The sequence below is a fragment of the Recurvomyces mirabilis genome (assembly GCF_035927965.1).
Source record: "Recurvomyces mirabilis strain CCFEE 5264 chromosome Unknown scaffold_48, whole genome shotgun sequence".
NCBI lineage: Eukaryota > Fungi > Ascomycota > Dothideomycetes > Mycosphaerellales > Teratosphaeriaceae > Recurvomyces > Recurvomyces mirabilis.
Genome location: NW_027041982.1, coordinates 67315 through 89996, shown reverse-complemented (window position 1 = coordinate 89996; position 22682 = coordinate 67315). Strand labels below are relative to the sequence as shown.

The window sequence follows — 22682 nt, the reverse complement described above, 5'->3', positions numbered from 1 at the left end:
CAATAGAAATCGACACCTAATCGCGTACTTCTTAAGGAAGATAACGCTAGCGGAACAAAACTACGAGATTTACGACAAGGAACTGCTTACGATCGTCGTAGCATTGCGACACTAGAGAATATACTATAAAGGAGCTATAGGACTAACTATCTACTCGGATTATAAGAATCTGCAATTCTTTACAACTACCAAAGATCTTTCGAGACGATAGTGTCGATAGTTAGAGCTACTTAGATAATACAAGTTTAACATTATTTATACTCTAGGAAAAGACAATAGGCGCGCCGATGCGCTAAGCAGACGAAGCGACTACACGGAGGGCAACGAGCCCAAACCAAAGCAGGTGCTAAAGGTTAACAAGGACGGAAGCCTTAGTGTAAAGACTTAAGAGTTCAACTTGACTCTTCGGGTTCTGCGGGACGACGACGAAGAATTCCTAGTCGAACATAGCAAATACAAAGTACCGCTACTTAAGGAAAACGACTGCATTCGAGATTACCACGACGGGGAAGACTGTAGTTACCTAGGTGTTGCTCGAACTATAGAACATATTCGACGGAACTTCGCCTTCCTAAACATAAGATAGAAGGTCTTAGAATACATTAAGAAGTGTGTTAGTTGCAACAAGAACAAGTCTTCGCGATACGCGAAGTACGGCAACTTACAATTCCGGGGACCACCCGAAAAACTATAGGAAGAAGTTATAATAGACTTTATAACCGATCTTCCTAAGTCACCTAACCTAGTAACAGGAGTACACTACGACGGTATCCTAGTTATAGTCGACAGGCTAACTAAGTACATACACTTTATACCCTACAGCAAGACGATTACGGCCCCGCAGTTAGGCTGCCTTGTGCTCGATCGCCTTGTACGCTACTACGGGATACTAAAGGTTTTTATTACCGACAGAGATACTAAGTTTACATCGAACTACTAGAAAACACTTGTCGTAGCAATTGGACTCAAACATAAGCTATCTACAGCATTCTATCCGGAAATAGATAGTCAAACCGAGAGAATAAACCAAAATCTCGAGCTATACCTTAGGCATTACATAAACCTAGCCTAAAATAACTAGGTAGAAAAGCTACCGATAGCCTAGGTTGCACTTAACAACAATACCTCCGAGACTACTAGCGAGTTACTATTCTACGCTAATTACGGCAAAGACCCGAACCTGTTTATAGAACCGCGCGAGGGACTAGCATCTAAGGAAGCTTTAGTTAAAGCCTCTAAACTAAAAGATGTCCACGGCAAATTACGACAAAATATCACCAAATCTCAGCGAGCTCTTATAAGGACAAGATTTAAAGCCTCAAAAACGGCGCCTTAGCTAAAGACGGGGGATAAGGTGTATCTCCTAACGAAGAACCTAAAAACTAAGAGAGGAACAAAGAAACTAGATTATGTGAAGGTCGGACCGTTTCTAATCGCTAAGAAAAGAGGCGAACTCAACTACCGACTTAAACTACCTAGGGATGCTAAGGTGCACCCTATATTCTACGTTTCCCTCCTCGAACTAGCGCACCCAGACACCGCGCTCTAAACGACATTCTACTACGAATCCTAAGAAAACTAAGAGTAGGAAGTAGAAGAAATCCTAGAGAAAAGAGGTTATAAATACTTGGTTAAATAGAAAGGATACCCTAACGAAGACAACACGTAGGAACTAAGAACTTACCTTAAGAATTACTAGGACCTCCTGCGACAATTTTACTAACAAACTCGGGCTCGAAGTCCTACTCGAAAGGATCGGCTAGGCCGACGCCCTCGAGGGATCGACTAAGAGTAACCGCCTACGAGAAACCAAGGTTCTTATCGGAAGAAGGCATGTTCTTAACTATATGCCTTAACTGCTCGTTAAGGCGACGGTTGTTCTGCTTCTGGACTACCTTATTCCGGGCTATACGATTCCGCACCTCTTAAAGCTTCTCTATCAGCTGCAACATCTCCTCCATCTTCTTAGCGACCTTCGCCTTATCGGTCGCTATCTTCGAAGCAAGGTCGTCTACGACCTTGTCTAGCCTATCTACCGAGGACGTCACACAAGGACGACCAAGCCGTGTACAGTTTGCACACGACATTAAGGAAAAGTCGGCGATAAAGACGCACTCGGAACGATCGTGTTCAGCACAGCGATTATAGCGTGTTTCCGATACGAAGGGATTCCGGGTTATTCTTGCGAAACGAACGAGTCGAGATTGTTTGCTGGAGGAAGCCATCGAATGACGAAACGCATCTATAAGCGGGACCCCGCGACACTAAGTACTAGGAGGCTCTAACATGCGCTAGGCCTATATTGGACGCCTACGCCGGAACAACGACTAATGCTTAGTTATAAGGACATAACAGCTATAGAGCGGGATGATGTTACGGACATTAGGTCCGCAACAAGCAGACTAACCAATTGAGTTTAGGGAGCTAATAAGCCAGGTCTGCTAGGGCGGCTACAAGAGGGTTACGTAACACCGCTCACTTGGACCCTTAAGTAAGTAGCCTACTTACTCTTACTCTCGAGTAACCGTAAGGAAGAATGCTTACGATTACCGCTAGGTGATCGTAACTATATACGAATCTCCTATATATATATAGAATAGACATTTCTTATATAGGTAGTTCGTGTTTAACCTAAGTTACCAACCCGCCGAAAGGTCAAACCTTAGAGTAGTTACTTACCCGACCTATCGCTTAGAACTCACTCGTCTAACGAGCTCTAACCCCCTTGTACCGCAGGTGCATAACAGTAAGTAGAGTTATATAAACCTTCTTATAGCCGCTCCTATAGGCCGGCTTATTAGCTCTCTAAGCTTAATTAGTTAGTCTACTTATTGCGGACCCGATATCCGTAATATTAGGCGGGGATTTCGAAATTTAGTCTCTAGCTAGTATAACCTCGTTTTACTAAGAGGTAGTTTTGTAGGGTACTTACCTACTATAAGGGTATTTAAAATATTATACTCCTATAGTATAAGAGGTTAGAGCTCGTTAGACGAGTAAGTTCTAAGCGATAGGTCGGGTAAGTAACTACTCTAAGGTTTAACCTTTTAGTAGGTTAGTAACTTAGGTTAAATACGAACTACCTATATAAGAAAGCGCCCTTCTATATATATAGGAGACTCGTATACTTAACTCTCTATCTAACTAGCCGACCGGTTAGTTAGTACGTTAGTTAGTTACGTATCTAACTAAAGTCTAGCGACTCTAGTTAGTTACGTGTTCTTAAAGCGCGTACTCCTATATACTTCCTTCTTAAGGCTAAAATAACTAGTCCTCGTTCTCTTATTCCTATATTATATATTATATATTCGTTATACTATACCTCCTTCCCTTTCCGATAGTAGCACTTTATAAGCATAAGCAAGCTGCACGACATGCGACAACGCTACAAGAGTTTCCTCGCCCCTCAAAGACTTCGAGAGGTTGGAATCATGTTATCTCAATTGGGCTAGAGCTCTTATTTGTTAGGATTCGTCCGTAGAGATTACCAAGCGGAAAAAGCAACACCAATCCTAACAAAGACAGAGCTGCAACTATGTGACGGACAGGCGAGATTGATGTTTAAGTTATATACACAGCACTCACCATCCAATATGGCCGATCAATGATACTTTCAACCAAAGTCTGGACTGCACGGAGCTCATATATCATGCCCACCCACGTTGTCCTCGGTGCAACAGGTGGCACGGGCTCGGCGATCCTAAGATACCTTCTCTCGTCGCAGATTCCCGATCTTCGTATCAATATCCTCGTGCGCTCGAAGAGCAAGCTTCTCCAAGCTTTCCCACAACTCGAGTCTACCTCGTCAGCCAGCATCAGCATCTTCGAAGGATCCATCTCGAACGAGGATGTCGTCAAAGCATGTCTTCGGCACGCCGAAACCATATACATCTGCGTCGCTACCAACCATGCCAGTCGCAAGGTCGAGGTCGCTGTCACGACGGCAGCATCTCTTGTCGCAGCTCTCGGTCACCTCCGCGAAGTGGATCGGCCTGAGTACAAGCTACCCGTTGTTCTATTCAATCGATCCTTATCTCTCAACTCGGATGCTCAGCTACCAATCCCGGGCTTCGTGAAGAAGTTCACGGTCTTTGCACTCTGGCTCATCTACGAGGATCTTCTAAAGGCGGGTACTATTTACGAGAAGGCGGAGAAGGATGGACTGCTCACGCACATCACCGCGGATCCACCTGGTCTGATGGATCCCGAACGGACGGAGACCACTGGGTACAAGTTCGTAGTGCGCGGAAAAACATCGGCAACGATCAACTACGCAGACTTGGGCGCAGCTTTGGTTGAACTAGGACAGCGTCGCAAGGAGTTCGAGGGAACGACCATCGGTATCAGTGCGACCGGCCCAGTTCGGGTCGACGTACTCAGTAATCTGTGGATCATCTTCCTTGGCTTGAAGAGTCGACTCAGTCCATTCTAAGCTTTGGTATGTGGAAGACAGCCTTTGTCCAGTAGATAGCTGCATACATATCTTGGCACGAGTAATAGTGTACTTCGTGATAGCAATGACAGATATTGGACGAGATCGTTCCTTTCCCTATACCAGCCTCCTGATTTAGACATCGTGTCTTACCTCCAACGTACCCATCCAGAGGAGATGTCCCGTGACCTGGGTAATTAGGCTGACCTGGCTGTTTTGATACCTTTGCTATGGTCACCAACGAGGTCGGACTTGGCCTTGGGGTTGTTGACATATGATCACCTGTCTAGAAATATCTTCTTAAGGGCTGCTGTTGCCTTGAACGGACATGGCGGAAATCTTCAATAATCATTGATTGGACTGCAGCTAATGCGGGATTACGGGCGCCAATGAGATCGCCTGGTATGCTGGAAAGCAACAACCACAGCACTTTACCTATGACAGTGAATCGCAGGGACCACGCAGGACCATCACCAGCCTTTCTTTGCACTAATCGAAGGAAGCAAGCATGAAGCTTGGGAGACTGTGTAGGCAAGGTCCTACTTCGCATCCACCAGCTGCAACATCAAGCTCAGTCTCATTGCTCCAACCACTCGATTTTGTCATTGTACGTCAGTGTACGAGCCCCAAGCACTGAGAAGCTCCAAGCGGTGTGAAGCTATATACGACCAGCATCCGCACGGTGCGCAGACAAGGGAGGCAAGATTGTTCGCGGGAGGTGTCCTTCGACATTGACAGTGTAATCATGCTCAACATGATGCATCGCCCCTACGGATATCGAACACGATCTTCCATCCATGCGAGGACAAGAAAATTCTCACTACAGCTTAGAAAAGCCGGCATATTCCTCAGCACCGTCTCCCAAAGTTTACCGTAGACACTCAATACTTACAATCCTAGCTCAATCGTCCAGGCCAATGCAATTGATTGTGGCTCATGGCAGCAAACCACTTACACCTTCTCGACTCGAGTAGCACCAGCCTTCTCCGTTGGCCAATCATCCTCCCCTGTCACAGCAGCAACAGCGTCATGTCCAGCAGCAATTTCCAAGTCGGTATCATGCGCAACACCCAAAGACCGCTCCCGATACTCTGGCCCAGCTAGGATCAAAATTATGACGTATGCATAGACACATCCAAGAAAGATGCCTGTGATGTGTCAGCTTTGCTCCGGTGTTCTGACTGGTTCACTTGATAACTTACAGATGACTTTCCCATAGTCGTATCTGTGGACCACTTTGCCAGCAACCAATTTCGACGGCAATGGGAATCGTTCACCGATGGTTGCCTCAATAGTCGAGCTTGCGGATGAGGCCAGGTTTCCAAGTTGATAACTCGCACCTACGACGAGGGTACGGAAGCTACCAGGCGACATCTCCATGAGGTAGATAGGAATCACTCCCCATGCTCCTTGAACACAAAACTGCTCGAAGAATGCCGCTGCAATGACCTTGTCGTCTCCAGTAAAGGTGTAGGGATAGAGCAGAGCGCCGCCAATAATACAGACGATAATAATGGAGAGACGACGCCCGAGAGATTGAGAGAGATATCCAATGACTGTGCCGCCGAGTATCGCGCCGAGATTGGCGACGACTTGGGTGATGGTGACGCCATTCGCCGAAAACCCGTACTGATTTGTGAGGAGTGTTGGATATAGATCTTGCGACCCGTGTGACCTATGTAGCAAGGTCAGCAGACGTCAGACTCCAACAGCGACTTGAATGTGAACGTACATGAAGTTGAAGCCCGCCATCAGTAGCACCATGTACAGCAGCACCTTCCAATGCCTCTGGAGCGCTACTTTACCTTCCCGCAAGAAGACTTTGTCGGCACTCTCACTTAGCTGGCGCACTTGCTGGCGCTCGATGAAAGTGTTCGTCTCTGGGAGGTACAGCCGCCAGATTATGAGTAGTACTGGAGGACAGGCGCCGAACCAGAATAGCGGCCTCCAGCCATGACTGGTCGTGTCTACCAAGGCTCGCGCGAAGACGACAGCTAATAGGTATCCAAAGGCATATCCTTGTTGCATAAGACCTGATATGATACCTCGTGCCTGGACAGGGCAGTCTTCCAAGGCTGTTGATGCAACATTACCGTAGAGGGCTCCCATCGCAATACCATATAGTGCTCGGACAGCCAGGAAGGAATTGTAGTCAGAGACGAATCCGGTCGCTAGCTCCAGGACAATAAACAGTATCCTTGGGTTGATGTCAGTAGATAGTTTACATAGTCAAATCCAGATGGCATCAACTGACATGTTACCGATGAAAGGCCACTTCCTGCCATAACGATCTGCAAGGATACCGAAGATAATGGCGCCGACAGATCGCAGCATAAGAGTCAGGGTAATGCCCCAAGTCATTTGCTTTGTTGTGACACCGAAAGTGGCGGCCATTTTACTAAGAGCCAAGGATACGGTGAACTGTCCAAGCATGAATTAGTGGTGTTCACGAGGACTCCATGAGGTATGGGTCTGGGGTTGTACATACGAAGTCGAAGCTGTCCCACGCCCATCCTATTGCATCACTCGCATCAGCTGATATCTTGCGACTGAGACGTGGAGAGATCGAGCAGCTTACCGCAAAACGCAATCCCAAAAAATGCCCATTGCTGTCGGTTGAGCTGACGAAGAAGGCTGAAAGGATTCTCCAGAGGAACCATGGGAGGCTTTAGGGAAGACAGCCTCGTTCCAACGTATCGACCGGCCGACATCTTCTCGTAGGGCTCACCAGAATGTACTGCCGCATGGCTTGGATGCTTCGACAAGTAGTTGGCGCTTGAGTCCGCGTGGTCGGCCATGATGATGACCGTGGTGCCCTAAAGGAACAAGTATTCGAGACTGGACTGGATAGTCGATGATACGAGAGCTTTATCTATAATCCTCTGGCTTTCAACGTCCGAGACTGAATATATGTGCCTCTCAAGCATGAGACGATTGGACTCCGCGCACAGAACATGCTTTTACTATCGGGCAGACCATGCTATAGAGTTACGAAGTGCCTGCCGACTTTTCCCGAGCACGCTTGCTTCTAACGGCGCCATACATGGCCAATCCAGACATCATCGCTCCAGTTAGCATAGCCCGTTGTTCAATCCGGCAAACGGCGGCGAATGTGAAGCATGTACAGTGTCCCGTCTCGAGTCTGTCAAGCAACTCAGCTGATTAACAAGGTATTCCTAAGAGAGCGTGGCTCAATTATAGTGTCCGAGCTTTAATTTCCGCTATAATAATTAACGTAACTATATCAAGTAACGTAACTATATTAAGTAACGTAACTATATTAAGTAACGTAACTATATTAAGTAACGTAAATATATAGGTAACGTAATTATAGGCTAATAATTAAGAAGAAATACGTTATATACGTTCTTAAAATATAGCATATATATATATAATTATATATTAATAGAAGGATTACTAATTAAGAAGGAATATGGAATATAGTATATTCTAAATAATAGAGAGTTAAGATATAGGTAACTAATTAGTATATAGCTTAGTAAGACCCTTTCTTTTTATTTACTAATAGAATAGTATAGGGCTATATAATAAATATTTCTCTAAGCTAATAAAATCCTTATATAGGTAAGTAATTAGCGTATAGCTTAGTAAGACTCTATCTTTTTATTTACTATCTACTAAGTAATAGAATATTACGTAATAAATATTTCTAAGAGCTAGTTAGAGAGCTACTTAAAAGCTCGTATAGGTAACTAATTAGCGTAGGGCTTAGCAAGACCCTATCTTTGCACTAATTAAAAGGGGTTACGTAAGGTACATTTCTAAGAGCTAATCAAAAGCTCGTATAGGTAACTAATTAGCGTAGGGCTTGGCAAGACCCTGTCTTTGCACTTACTAATAGAATAGTACTCGACAAGCTCGTACAATGAGAATCATTCCTGGCGTTTGCGCGGGATAGCGTGTCTTGGCGTCGCAGCTGGCCGGAACAGAACGGGGCGATTCCAGACGCAAAGGTCAAGATTGTTCTCGTAGATGTCCAAGCCCAATATTGCTTGCTTCTCTAGCTTGCACAGTGCCATGCAACTATTCAAAGCTTGCATCTTCGACGCGAACGATATCACGAGAACAACGAAGCTTAAGATGCGATGCATACGACTCCTTGCGCTTCTCATTCAGCGTGAGGGGTACTGGAGAGGTCTGGTGCATCTTACGTTGGAGGAATTGGTTCAGCGTCGATGCTGGGCTTTCCGTAGACATTATGACACACGTGGTTGACGCGTGAATAATATTGATCTTGACAATCTCGAACGCTTCTGTGGGGTGCGCAAAGCCTATTTGGAGGACTAGCCTTGAGCTTTATCTGCAACATACCCCACGGACTAAGGCCTGTCGATGGCGTTCGACATGTCACCGAGGAGATTTCCGACATATTTCACCGCAGTTGACTTTGAAGTCACACCGATGCAATCACCTTCCTGCTAATCCTGGCCCTCCACCTCGCCCTGAGCCTGGGGGAAGGTTCTTCCGGGTTACGCTGTGGAAGCCGACGAGGCTCTGGCCACTGTAGCATTCGCTCATCTTTCTCCATCAAGACAACGCGCGCCTACAGGCTATTCGTGCTAACGTCAGACACTCGGCAGTAGCGGTGCAATCGTTGTTGATGCGGTGCAGATCTGTGCACACCCAAACGATACAGGTCAACGATGGAACTCGTTCAAATCTCCTAGTCTTGCTGTCCGGTACATGGCTGCATGTTGCCTCATGCGAGAATGTGGCTGGCACTCTGCTGAACATGCATCATGCCCGTAGTGTTGTACCGCGTGGTTCGTTGAAGACTTCAGACTAGTCTCACGACTCATTGACGGTAGGTTGTTGACACATGGGAACGTTATGCGACTGGTCGTGGTTGAGACAGTGCGGAATCACAGCCACGCTGCAATATCGATGCTTGGTGGACCTACATACCCAGTTCTGGCGCGGTGCACACAGACCAGAGACCAGGCTATCGTCGCTAGAGGTTCCAGGGCTCGATCCAACTCGGATATTGGTGCTTTACTAGTCATTGCATTGCAGCGCTCGACTGCAGAGGAAAGAGGGGTGCAAGCGCGGCACACGATACGAGGCCTGACATCGATGAGGTTATGATTGTGAAGAAGCACGACGTCCCCACCGTCGAACGTCAAAAGCGCTTGCGACGACCTTCATAACCATAGGAGGTCTCCAAGGCCCGATCAAGTCTTGACTGGGCATCACCACCACGATTCAAGTTAATTACCCGTATAAAGTGGGTCATAATGCCAACGATAGCCATGGTCATATCACGGAGCTGGAAGGTCTTGAACGCCTCCGGAAAAGACATCTTCCAACACCACAATCACTGCGCGCGGTTTTCAACGGAGCTTGCTAAGACTCAGTACCATATCACGCAGTGGAACAAAGCAAAAGACGAGCGCGGCCAGTCACAAGGAATAGAACAAATTCCGGCTCGGTGAATGTAGAAAGCAGGCATCTCATCATACGATATCAAGAGCCGGTATCCTTTCAGTATATAGTGCTGACGATGGCTTGGTCTCTCGTTGTTCGAACAGAGCTAAGTTTGTTCGCAAGGTTGGCCTCTGTTGATCCGAATTCATGAGAGAAGACAACATCCGCCACTAGATCCATATCTACCCTTGCTTCCGCCTGTGTTAAGAATGTGAAAGTGAGCATGCCGAACCCAAGGACCATAGGAACATCAGAACAGAGACATGTTACAGAACACCATGCACTACCCACAAACAACATCCCTACTTACAACCCACCCTCGACTAAAAGATACATCACCGGAAACCACACCGCCACACCCACTCCTAACCACCTCCCTATCCACCTCATCCTTGCACCATCAGAGGAAGAACCCTACTCCCCCTTCAGCTTCTCCTGCTTAACGCTAAAGGCATGGCTCAACAGCTCTCCCTCCTCCTTCAAATGCGTGCCCTTCAATCCCGTAGCCACCGACGCACTGGGGTTACGTCCCGCATACATCACGTGCTTGCGATCATGATGCTCGGTTTTATTGAGCAGTGTCTCGATACGAGGCTGTGTGAAGGACCAAGCGCCGGCGTTCAATGGCTCCTCTTGACACCAGACGATCGTCTCAGCGTTGGGGTACCCATCTAGATTCTCCTTTAACTGGGCCCAAGGGAACGGGTTGAGTTGTTCGATACGGGTGATGGCTGTGTCGGTGAGATTGTTGTCTTTCCTGTACTTGAACAACGCCGTGAAGACTTGACCAGAGCAGAGAATGACACGTTTGATCTCCTCCTTCGGCTGGATCTGAAGATCGTAGCCAGCCAGACCGTCCTTCTCATGCGCGGGGTCGGGAATGATCCATTGGAAATGGCTTTCGCCTGTGAAGTCCTCGATGTTGGAGCGCGCGAGAGGGTGGCGGAGGAGAGACTTGCTGAAAAACTGGACCAAAGGTTTGCGGAACTGTCGATTCATCTGTCGTCGTAAGATATGGAACGCATTTGATGGAGTAGTGCAGACGGTGATTTGCATGTTACAGTCCTGGTGCTGGCGCTCCAGCTTCTCCGGTGCAGGGAAGATACGTGGGTCCTCGTTGCACAACTGTAAGAATCGCTCCATCCTGCCAGAGCTGTGCTCGGGACCCTGCCCATCATAGCCGTGAGGAAGGTTGACCACAAGACCAGATCGCTGCAGCCACTTCACTTCGCCAGATGCGATGAACTGATCGATGACACATTGAGCGTTGTTTGCAAAATCACCGAACTGCGCTTCCCAGATGACCAGGGCCGACGGGGAGGAAAGGGAGTAGCCGTACTCGAATCCAAGCACACCATACTCGCTCAAACTGGAATTCGAAATGACGAAAGAACCCTGCTCTCCGCTCTTCGCCACATGCTTGAGTGGGGTATATGTCTCCTCATTCTCCTGGTCGTGCAGCACCGCATGGCGTTGGGAGAAAGTACCACGCTCGACATCTTGACCAGAAACACGCACGTGATGACCCTCCTCACATAGCGTACCAAAGGCTAAGGCCTCACCGGTCGACATGTCGATGCCCTTGCCCTCGTTGACAGTCTTGCTGCGGTTCGCCAGGATTCGCTTTAGGTTGCGGTGGACATTGAACCCTTCCGGAGGAGTGCCGATGATGTCGCCCATACGCTTGAGCTCTTCTTGTGGGACAGCAGTGGGTAGATGAGGCAGGACTTCCGTAGCTAGTTCCTTGGGCGACTTGAAACCGTTCCAGGCACTAGTCAGCCATTCCTTGGCGGTGGGTTGGTAGTCCTTTGATCGTGCGAACGATTCTTCGAGCATACCCCACACCCACTTCTTGTGCTCGTCAATATCCTCTTTCGTGAAGGTCTTGGCGTCGAGGAGTGCCTTGGTGTAGACATCGATAGTAGGTGGCTGGGCGTTGATCTTCTTGTACATCAGGGGTTGAGTGAAGGAAGGCTGATCCGTCTCGTTGTGTCCCGACTTGCGGTAGCAGACCATGTCGATTACTACATCCTTCTTGAACTGTGCACGCCAGTCGGCAGCGAGTTGGCAGGCGAAGTTGACAGCCTCGACATCATCACCGTTGACGTGAAAGACGGGTGCGTCGACAAACTTGGCAAGATCGGAGCAGTAGGGTGTTGAGCGGGAGAAGCGAGGGTCGGTAGTGAAGCCGATCTGGTTGTTGACGATCAAATGGATAGTACCACCAGTCTGGTAAGCAGGTAGAGCAGCCATGCCCATGGTCTCGTACACAACACCTTGGCCAGCAAAAGCAGCATCGCCGTGAAGTAGGACACTCAGTGCGGTGTCAGCGTGTTCCTCGTCGTTGTTGTAGTGGAGGATAGCACGAGTCTTGCCAAGTACGACAGGATCTTCAGCTTCCAAATGCGAAGGGTTGGCGACCAGAGACAGTTGCACACGTTTGCCAGAAGGCGTAGGCCGCTCGAAGTTCATGCCGAGATGGTACTTGACATCACCAGAACCCTCGTCAGTAGGCTCAGCCGACCCACCGAACTCAGAGAAGATGGACTCGTTGGGCTTCCTGACGACGTTGGAGAGCACGTTCAGACGACCTCGGTGTGGCATACCGATGACAATGTCCTTGACGCCGTAGTCGACCGAGCGATCAATCATAGCCTTCATGCCTGGAATCAAAGACTCGCCACCTTCCAGACCAAAGCGCTTGTCGTTGGGGTACTTGGTAGCTAGGAAGGATTCGAAAGAAGAAGACCAGATAAGACGATCCAGGATGCGTCGCTTTTCGTCGACAGAGTATCTGTAAGGCGCCGGAACTTCTACACGCTGTCGTAACCAGTCGCACTGCTCGCGGTCGGGGATATGGATGTACTCAATTCCAATCGGTCCACAGTAGATCATCTCACAAGCCTCAATAATCTCTCTCAACGTCATCTTCTCCCTCCCGTCCGTCTTGAATCTTGGCAAGATACCCGGCCCCAGCTCAAACTCCTTATCGTAATCCGCCTCGGTGAACTGGTAGTTCTTGGGATCGAGCTCTTTCGGATTGCTGAAGCGAAAGTTTGCACTCTCATTCTTAATACCCAGCGGATCAATATTCGCCTTGTGGTGGCCTCGTGCCTGATACGCCCGCACGAGCAGCTGCACCTTCAGATGCGTCATCACATCACTACCTTGACCCGTTGCCGCGCCGGGTCCAGCCGAAGGGATAGTGGAAGGCACGACGCCGCCGACCTGCGGGACGATGGTGGGAGGTGGAGTGAAGGCGCGGCTGGTGGGCATGTCGCCGCTCTCCATGTTGCGGAAGTAGGCCTGCCATGACACGTGCACGGACGAGGGGTCCTGCTTCCACGACATGTACATCTCGTCGACATAGTTGGCCGTGTTGCCGGAGAGGAAGGAATCTGATGGGTCCACACCCTTGTCTGTGTCCTCGGCGGCGACGGCATAGCTTCGGTGTTGTTGCGATGTGAAGGCAGTGGAGGATGAGCGGCCGACCTTCACCGTATGTCTCCGCGGCGCATGTTGTGTGAGGGAGGAGAAGGCGCGGGTGGATGATGAAGGTGAAGAGGAGGAGGTGGTGGAGGCGAGGCGTCTACTGCATTGGCAAAGGTGGGTTCGCAGCATGCTTGCGACCGCTCATCGAACGCGTCGTCAGGTCCTTGTCAGTTGCTCGTACGTCTCGGTGGTGTTGATATATATGGAGGGTCACAGGATGAGGAAGGGAACGAGTGTATCAAAGTATCTTCTTGCCGTCCTTCGAGCTCTCGCTGAAGGTTTGCCGTCATCGTCCGGCGGTCGCGGCCCCGGCTTCGTCCGAAAGGACCGCTACGGGAGTGCTAACCATCTTCGACACCATGCCATCTCATCTCCTTCTTCTTCATCATCCTTTCTCCCTTCATGGTCACGCACGAGACCAAGTAACACGTACCCCACGTCTCAGTACTTATCACTGTTTGCGGGCATGGACAACACTGAGTCACCTCACCTGCCCATGCCAAGACATGCTCCTCTTTACCACAGTCTTGTCTCCTCCACCCCATTAAAGGCAGGCTGTCACGGCCTAACTGTAGTGACCGTAGTCAAGATCACGAGTATACCTTATTTCAAGCGACTTCCTCGCCGTTCTCCTCATCACTCAAGTAATTCTAGCCGCTGAACCTTCTTACAATACAACACTGCCCCCAGAAACTTCTCCTTCGACCACAAACTCAAGGTTTACCATGAGTGTCACCCAAGACCAACGCGAAGAGGCCGTCAAGCAATGGCGAGCCTCATCACAGGCCCAAACGATGAATCCCACAGCTGCAGAGGCCATAGAAGACAAAGTCCTGGCAGGAGAAGCAGACGCCTACCTTGAACAGCTGACAACAACGACTGCGCCCAGAACACCGACGCATGGGAGATCTCACTCTGACTCCAGCTTCGTGATCAAACTCATCCGGTCCATACAGCTGCCATCGATGGCCCCAATGCCTGGATATCCTCTTTTGCCCTATCTTCCAGGAACGGCGCCCATGCCGCAGATGCAGCCAATGGCATTTCCTGGATTATCACCTCTCCCCGCTATGCTTCAGCTGCCTGGGAGTCTACCAATGCGAGCAACGCCTTCGATGCCATTTCCAGCACGGTACTTGGCACAGCCACTCTCACCGAACAATGCTCGTCACATGGCAACGATGTCAAACATCTTCAACACTCCCAATATATCCGCACAACCGAGGGACGTCCCCAGCGGCTCAGCTCAGCATTCAAACATCGGCCTCTCTGGCACGACGGGAGGCGCACAATTCGGCTACTGTTTGAGCGGTATCAGTGGTCAGTGGGATGATCCCAGCATTGAGACACCTTTGCCACCGGGACTGCTGGCACCAATAGACTACGCACAGATGCATGCTTTGCCTGCTCAGATCTCAAGCACGAGGCAACAACCACCACCATTGTACGGTGGAGTACCGGTACAAAGCACGACGTCCGCCTATACTGGCTCCCCACCAGAGCTGGCCTTCGACATTCCAGCATTTGATCCCACGACCGGCGTCGCACAAAATGTGCCGCGCACTGAACGGAATCACAGCGGCGCCATGCCTTCTCAATACGTTCTCAACGAGTCTACAATCGACGCTGAGCCGCAGAACCATAGGATGCATGACACGTTCACTCAGCAGCTGGAGCGAGAGGAGAAGACATACTTCGGCGAGCTGCGTGATGCGCCGGATAAGCCTGTCGAACGGAAGCGCTGAGAAGAACAGAGCATGACCATGAAGCGGTGGACATTCGTGACCTCGAGTGCTCAGTAGAAAGAAGGCATCAATGAAGCCTTTGTGGAGCTACATAAACGGTCCGGGTATGTAGCATCAGATACATAAAAGTTCCAAGTCGCTGACTTCAATGTGCTTTCGACATCGTCCACATCTATCCGAAGGCGCCCACAGTTCCGAAACTAATTGCCGGGTAAGGTCTAGTAGATGAGAGCTCCCAACCAGTGTACCTCCAGTAAATGCCGCACTACAATGCCACGAGTAGCTGACTACAGCCATGTCCCCAGCCCTGAGATCCCGCTGCGCTTGCTCCAACTTCAGCATCTGTCAAAAGCACCACCACTACACTGCGGGCTGCCACTCACATATTGTCCAGCCAACATGTCTTCGCCTCTGAATATAACAATCATAGGCGCCGGCCTAGCAGGCCTAGCAGCAGCCCGCTTCCTCCGCAGCAACAACTCAAACCACAAAATCACAGTCCTCGAACAATCTCCTGGAGGCCATGAAGTAGGTGCCGCCTTGAGTCTGGGCCCTACAGCAATCCGTCTCATCGAGCCCTACGGTTTCGATCGCCAACGCTGTCGAGCTTTAAAAGCTGTCGGATCCAGGACCTTCGGTCCAGGCGGGGAACAGATCCATCACCAGGATATGACGGAGTTCTCTGTGCATAATCCGGCAGACTGGCTGATGATGCATCGAGCTGATCTGTGGGACGAACTTCTCAGGCTTGCGACGAGTCCGGCACTTGAGACAGGTGGAGATGCTGGACAAGTGGGCCAACCGGTGGAGGTGAGGTATGGAGTTGAGGTCGTCCGGGTAGATGTTGAAAATGGGGATGTCATGTTGGCTGGCGGTGAGATTCTAAGGTCTGATCTTGTGGTTGGTATGTTGTTGCATATGATTCTGACGTCCCGATATGACACCATGCTGACCGCGTTCTTGGCTGATCAGGAGCTGATGGTATTAGATCGATTGTACGACCTCTAGTCGTAGGAGAAGAGGCTTTCCGATCTGCTCGTCCAGTATTTTTGAATCCTACTCTCACACTATCCCACGAGCTGATATCTTTCAGTCAGGGACCTCAGCGTTTCGTTTCATGCTTCCCACATCACTTATACGCACGATCCACAGTGATTGGGATGCCCTCGATCAGGCTCGACCAGTGACTCTAGACGTCTACATCGCCTTCGATCAGAGTGAGCGCTCGATAGTGCTCTACCCGTGCCGAGACCACGAGCTTATCAACTTCGTCTGTATTGCTCCGGATAGCATGCTCGGAAAACAGACTACCGAATCTTGGACAGCTGAGGGAGATCGCGCAGATCTGCTGCGGTGTTTTAGTGATTTCGGTCCTTTCATGACCGCTTTGCTAGAGTAGGTCTCTTTGACTCTGACTTTTGCTGGATGGCTATGCTGATTAGGATGGCTAGAAAAGCTGAGAATGTGAAGCTATGGCAGTTACGTGATCAAGATCCGTTGCCTACTTATGTCAAGGGTCGAACGGTACTGATTGGCGATGCCGCGCATGCGATGACACCACATCAAGGACAAGGTCGGTCTAATCTGACCATTATCATCCGCACCATAACCCATCTCAGTCTCACACTCTCGCAGGTGGAACCCAATCAATCGAAGATGCCGAAGCCTTCACCTTGTTCGCCAAGCCCGACATAGACCGCGCAAGCATACCAGATATACTGCGATTGTTTGACACAGTCCGAAGAACCAGGGCATCAAAGATCCAGAACATCACCCGGGAATCACGAGCACGGGAAAGTGCGGAGGATTTGTACAAGCATAATTTGTATACTTGGACGTACCCCGGTGTTGCTGAGTGTGTGCGGAAGCTGCGGGCACACAATTGATGCTCATACGAGATGAGGTTTGGATGGAAGCTGATGAATACGGACGTATACGGATTCCGTTACGTCTTGAGATCTATCGCCAGGAGACAAGATGAGTGGCTATCAGCCCTTACTTAATCAGCCCTCACTCAATCCTAATCCACAGATCGCAGTCTCATTGAGACAAAGCTATCTCAATGGTATCTCGTACCACTTGAAACACCGGCTGACGCTTCAAGCAGACATTTCTGGGTGTTCCAGTCGGGATCGGTGACGCAGAAGTGCTGAGCACTTGTATCAATACAGCTAGCTGGATGCTTAGGAGCACTCCTTCTTGGCCATTCAGACGAAGTATACCCAACCAGCTATATGCAAACATCACACCTAGCAGCCTGACCCTTGCAACATATCAGATCGAGCATGTGTGCAGCGCCCGCACTCACAGGATACGAACGAGACACTACTGCTTGGTCTTCTCGAATGTCTCATCGGCTACCTTTTCGGTTTCGCTACCAAAGTCGCGCAAGTTTGCACCAGTGGCATCGTGTCTTCCGTCCCACTCGTCCAGTTCGTTGAGAGGAACCTTTACTGGTGTGTGAGCCTCCGCACCACTACCTAGTGTCACTAGCTCGTACCGCATCCTGTACCTGCCGATCCTTGGCAACACCTCGATATAAATGAGGTAGTATATGCCGCACAGGATTAAGATGCCGATGCTGGTGACAATGTAGGTTCCGTACCAGAAGCTAACATCTCCACCGTACTTTCCCTTGGCTGGCGGATACCATGGCATGATGATCAAGTATAACTTTACGAAGACACTGAAAACCAAGACCGGCAGCCAAGCTTTGAATTGCGGTTCGGGAAGACCCAGTCGCTTGTGATTCGATCGGACGACGAAGATGTCGATGGTCATTAGGAGGTTGGGAATCGAAGACGGATAGACCTGCAAGTCTGTTGTGAAGTTGAACGCATCGCCCGCGCGAGGTGCTAGGATCGGGATAATCGTAAGCACCCACTTCACCAGGTAGGGGCCCAGAGGAGTCCCAAATGGCTTCGTCGATACCCAGAACTTTGGCCATGGTAGTATGCCTTGACGACCACACTCACGAATCAATCGCGATGTACCCAGAAAGACTGCCACGAGGTTGCCGAACGAGCTGAGCGCGATCAGAAAGTTCAAACCACGGACTGCCTTGTGGCCGCCAAAGACACGGGTGAAGAGAAGACCAGCGGCAATCGTCTTGCCTGCTCTAATATCTGCTTTCGGGATGGCAGCGAAGTAGGCGACGCTTGCGAGCATGAACAGCGTTGCAAAGGTGAAGATATATTCTCATTATTCCGAGTGTCTGCCGAATGGCTGCATGTGGGGTGCGATCTCTGGTGTATTGCGTGATCGAGTAGAAGCGTGCGTGTGGTTGTAGAGACTTGGGCATTCGCTAGACACTCGGCAATGTACCCTGCAACGCCAGTTTGCTAAAGAGATAAGCATCTGGGAAGTCCTTCTTCGCCTGAGTCTCGTAGAAAGAGTCACCGCTGCGACAGCACGCTGGGGAAGATGCTGCGTGTGGCATTCATAACAAGACCCATACTGGACTTACAGTCTCTACCTGCACTGCTGGTAGAAATCTTCGCATGCGCGCAGAAGTACTTGGTGTTCCTGTCTGGCGAGTGCCATCAAAAGAAACCCTCCTGATGCAGCTTGGCAGGCTCATGCTCGTAATCAACCTGAGACCTAGACTGCCCCTGTGTCATGTGTAAGAGCCGGAAACTCCTTCTTCTTGGGAAGTTTGGGCAGAGCACTGGTGGCTGTAGGCGGAGACCTGAACGGCAAGTCGACGATCTCCATCACTCAAGCAGAAGACATGCATTAGATCAGGCTTGAGCTTCCTGGACTGCGGTATGTCGTTCCAAGGGTATTTTCTTCTGGCGAGTCCCGCAGACCTTCGTAGCAGCGTAGCCAGCATGCACTCCATGTGTGTGAGGGATGAAGCGATGCAGGAAGCAGAGTGGATCGACGGTCGCTGCCATGATTGTCTGGCAATCCTGGCCGAAGTATGTACTCTCGTCTCCGTATCCAGTTGCAGCAGAAGAAGGAGTTCCCAGGTAGAAAGTTCAGCAGGCTTCCGTCGAACACGAAGACTGACACGGCATCTTCGCATGATTCAGAGGCGGCTATACAGTAATCTGCACGGCTACGACTACTTTCTAGGTCGTCGTGCCATTCGTTACGAAAGACCACATTTCGTGCGTTGCTACTTACCGAGACAGCGATGGAGGGTATGCCAGCTTGCGTGCAGTAGACAAGAAGCTTTACGACGTGCTTGTGGATGTATGACTATTCGCAAGACTAGAAGCATAGCATCGTTGACCTCGTATTCGCAAGTGTCCGCAAAGGACTCCGAACAGCGACACCGCTTGCCCTCGGAGTTCACCATGCCTTTCTTGGCAAGCGCCTTGAGAAGGAACGGCCTTAATACTTCCTCTTCGTCCTTCTTCAACCTCATCTCCTTCTCGGTCTATATACAGTCTTGATGACTACCTTCTGTCCCTCCCAAATCCGCACTTTTTCGCACGACGAATTTTTCCATGGTCCTCGCGATTGTAACATCCATCATCGAATCACAACCATGAAATGGACAGGCGGCGCCACAAACGCCTTATCTTCCGTCTTGGCTGCGTCCTTGGCCAACATCCAATCTCTGATGATGACATTATTTGTGCAAGATGGCCATCATCGACCAATTCGAAGCTCACAGCCAAATGCTTAGCTTTGTACATCTGGAAGACAAGCCGGACATTGAGTCGCTTGCGAAGTCATCATCTTCAAGATCTGACATTGTCCTTCCACGAGTAATGAGAAGATGACTGTCACCGACAGGCTATCAGCTAGCTTGCTGCCGATACGATGAGGACCTGCACAGCTCCCACGGAACAGAGGTGACCGTCTCGATATGCGAATGCCTCGTGCCTCTCTGGCAAATCTTGATGTGCTTGTATTCCTGCCGTGCATCACCGCCAAGGTCGTATCTTCAACCACCTGCCAGGTTGAGCTAGAAAGCCAAGCTTCCAAGACCTCCTCCACACTGTCTTGCTGGTGATAACGGTGATGATACCCCATCTGTCAACTCTAGTTGTGCATCGAATGTAACGCGATCTTGCTCGCGTGCGCCGGTTGAGGGATATACTACTACTGATCGTTTTGATAGTCGCTACTGATGATACCTTATCAGCGCGTTTGTTCGCGAGCACGGTAGGGTAGCGAGCTTGGCTGTAAGTATATTTAGGTGACCTGGCGCATATGGTCACAGAGTGCTCTTGTGCTCAGCTACTTTCACTCTTTTCCCTACCTACTGGCCGTCTGTCTTTCTGGCACAACACAGAGGGCTACTCGGCATCATGACTACCACCTTCGCAAACATTGGTGGCGTTGCTGATCCAAGATCCGCTAACCAGGCTGATGTGATCGGTACCTCTCACGAAGCCCATGATGGACAAATGCCAGACCCATCAACCCAGCGCAGAGGCAGTCTGATGTACACGGACAGCAGCATCATGTTCGAGGAGTACCACTACTACGCCAAGAAGTCTCGCGAGTATGAGAAGACCTTGCCAAACATAGGCGGTGCTGGAGGCCTGCTGAACATCTTCCTGGGCAAGAAGCAGCAGAAAGTCGATGTCGGCATCAGTCCCTCGCCATCTCATGACTCCAAGGACGGCACTACGCCCGCCAGTGATCACGGCATCAACGAGAAGGCGCCGCACGTCGATCCCGCTGCAAGCACTGTGAGCTCCGCTCATGATCAATATGGTGTAACGCCTGATGAGTACTACAATGCACAGCGCGCGGTCAGGACAGCAACATGGGGTTCAGTCTTCTACCTCATCACTACTGATATTCTCGGACCTTACAGCGTGCCTTGGGCCATCTCGCAGATGGGCTACGGACCAGGCACCGGTTTGTACGTCAGCTTCGGCGTACTCGCTTGCTATAGCGGAGCACAACTCTACCAGATGTTCCTGGGACTTGATTCGACCAAATATCCACTTCGCAACTACGGAGATCTGGCTTTCCGTCTGTACGGTAACTGGGCCAGGGTCGGCGTCAACGTTCTGCAGTCCTTCCAGTTCTTTATGAACGTTGCTCTGCTAATTGTTGGTAATGGCCAAGGCCTGCAGCAAATGGCTGCTGGTGCGAACGGCACAGGCTTCATCTGCTTCGTGGTTGCTGAGCTCGTTATCATGCTGGTCGGCTTCTTCTTGGGTCAAATTCGAACACTGCAACGACTGAGCTTTCTAGCCAATCTTGCCGTCTGGTTGAACGTGATTGTCATTATCATGACGTAAGCTCATTTTCTCTCTTACTATTGTGCCCTGTCCTGACAGGCGATTTAGCATGGTTGTTACCAACAAATATGAGCCGAATTACGACGCCTCGTTCGCTTCCTACGGCACGGAGCCGAACCAACCAGTCCACACGTACACCAACTGGCCTCCAGGATTGACTCTGAGGAACCACATCAATGGTCTCATGCAAGGCGTTTATTCTTATGGTGGTGCAACGCTGTTCAATGAGCTGATGGCCGAGATGCGCCGCCCGCATGACTTCTGGAAGTCCCTCATATTCGCTGAGGTGTTCATCATTGGTGTTTACATCACAATGGGTAAGTCGTTATGGCGCCAAGATCCATAGTGCTGTCTGAACTACCTGCTAATCAACCTTTGATTTACAGGAATGGTAGTGTACGCTGCGCAAGGACAGTATGCTTTCAACCCAGCCTACCAAGGCATCCCAAATTCAGCATACCAATGGCAGACTCTTGGCAATGCTGTCAGTCTCATCAGTGGGCTCATCGCTGCTGTGCTATATGGCAATATTGGCGTGAAGGTGCTGTACTCGGCCGTCTTCCGAGACATCTTTCATCTTCCAGCCCTCGACAAGAAACTCGGGAAATGGATCTGGGTTGGACTTGTACCTGTCTACTGGGGTGCAGCGTTCGTCATCGCCGCTGCTGTTCCTCAGGTCAGCAATCTAGGCGCTTTCGTGGGTGCGGCTACGATCTTGCAGTTCAGCTACACCTTCCCGCCCATCCTCCGAGTCGCATTCAACACCAAGAAAGACGCCATTCGACCAGAGAGTGAAGGCTTCGACCCGAGAACTGGAGAAGTCATCAGGCTTGACTCGGGCTTCAAGCGATGGATGCGTGGTTATCTCGTACAGTGGCACTTCAACATCTTCGATACGCTTTACTTCTTGGCTGCGCTTAGTGTTGCTGGGCTTGGTATCTACTCGAGCGTCATCAGTATGCATCGCAACTTTGAGGAGGGTAGATTGACGCCATTCACCTGTGGTTCGCCGACTGGTTGATCGATGGATTGAAGGATGGAAAGAGTGGTCTAGTGGGCGCATGTGAGTAGGCGCGGCACAGCTCAGAGTAGCGAGATGAGACTCACTGTACCGTATGCAGTATGACTCTTACAAATTTCATTGCTGCTCACGTGCCATACTCATCATGCGATACTTACGGTCCGGCGAAGTACCATACTGGGTCGCAGATCCAGCTTGAAGATCATACTTGTCAACATCAATCTCTGCGCGGACCCGTGATATCGATTGCCTGGCTTGCTCTCCACGACCTGAGAATGCATAACTTACAACTACGATAGCGTCCAGCGAACGATGCCAGCTGCGGCCTATAGTCC

General features: G+C 50.1%; 7 protein-coding genes across 7 annotated transcripts; 4 read left to right on the top strand and 3 right to left on the bottom strand.

Annotated features, from left to right (window-relative positions):
- Nucleotides 1-3649: 3649 nt before the first annotated feature.
- On the top strand, nt 3650-4432 carry LTS14_010728 (uncharacterized protein; the record flags this gene model as incomplete). Its single annotated transcript, XM_064843404.1, has 1 exon — nt 3650-4432. One exon carries the CDS (start codon nt 3650-3652, stop codon nt 4430-4432), a length of 783 nt encoding a protein of 260 aa, XP_064689046.1.
- Nucleotides 4433-5383: 951 nt separating this feature from the next.
- Nucleotides 5384-7230, bottom strand: JEN1_2 (Carboxylic acid transporter; the record flags this gene model as incomplete). The annotated part of the gene is made up of 6 exons (XM_064843403.1): nt 5384-5580; nt 5635-6107; nt 6165-6629; nt 6687-6853; nt 6921-6946; nt 7011-7230. 6 exons carry the CDS (start codon nt 7228-7230, stop codon nt 5384-5386), a joined length of 1548 nt encoding a protein of 515 aa, XP_064689045.1.
- A 3061-nt stretch (nt 7231-10291) lies between these two features.
- On the bottom strand, nt 10292-13498 carry KGD1 (2-oxoglutarate dehydrogenase E1 component; the record flags this gene model as incomplete). The annotated part of the gene is made up of 1 exon (XM_064843402.1): nt 10292-13498. One exon carries the CDS (start codon nt 13496-13498, stop codon nt 10292-10294), a length of 3207 nt encoding a protein of 1068 aa, XP_064689044.1.
- A 596-nt stretch (nt 13499-14094) lies between these two features.
- Nucleotides 14095-15114, top strand: LTS14_010725 (uncharacterized protein; the record flags this gene model as incomplete). The annotated part of the gene is made up of 1 exon (XM_064843401.1): nt 14095-15114. The coding sequence occupies one exon, from the start codon at nt 14095-14097 to the stop codon at nt 15112-15114; it is 1020 nt and encodes a 339-aa protein (XP_064689043.1).
- A 399-nt stretch (nt 15115-15513) lies between these two features.
- LTS14_010724 (uncharacterized protein) lies at nt 15514-17000 on the top strand (the record flags this gene model as incomplete). The annotated part of the gene is made up of 4 exons (XM_064843400.1): nt 15514-16018; nt 16212-16509; nt 16566-16687; nt 16750-17000. The coding sequence occupies 4 exons, from the start codon at nt 15514-15516 to the stop codon at nt 16998-17000; spliced, it is 1176 nt and encodes a 391-aa protein (XP_064689042.1).
- Nucleotides 17001-17439: 439 nt separating this feature from the next.
- On the bottom strand, nt 17440-18282 carry LTS14_010723 (uncharacterized protein; the record flags this gene model as incomplete). The annotated part of the gene is made up of 2 exons (XM_064843399.1): nt 17440-17969; nt 18090-18282. The coding sequence occupies 2 exons, from the start codon at nt 18280-18282 to the stop codon at nt 17440-17442; spliced, it is 723 nt and encodes a 240-aa protein (XP_064689041.1).
- Nucleotides 18283-20378: 2096 nt separating this feature from the next.
- LTS14_010722 (uncharacterized protein) lies at nt 20379-22347 on the top strand (the record flags this gene model as incomplete). The annotated part of the gene is made up of 3 exons (XM_064843398.1): nt 20379-21322; nt 21375-21643; nt 21713-22347. 3 exons carry the CDS (start codon nt 20379-20381, stop codon nt 22345-22347), a joined length of 1848 nt encoding a protein of 615 aa, XP_064689040.1.
- Between the last annotated feature and the right edge of the window lie 335 nt (nt 22348-22682).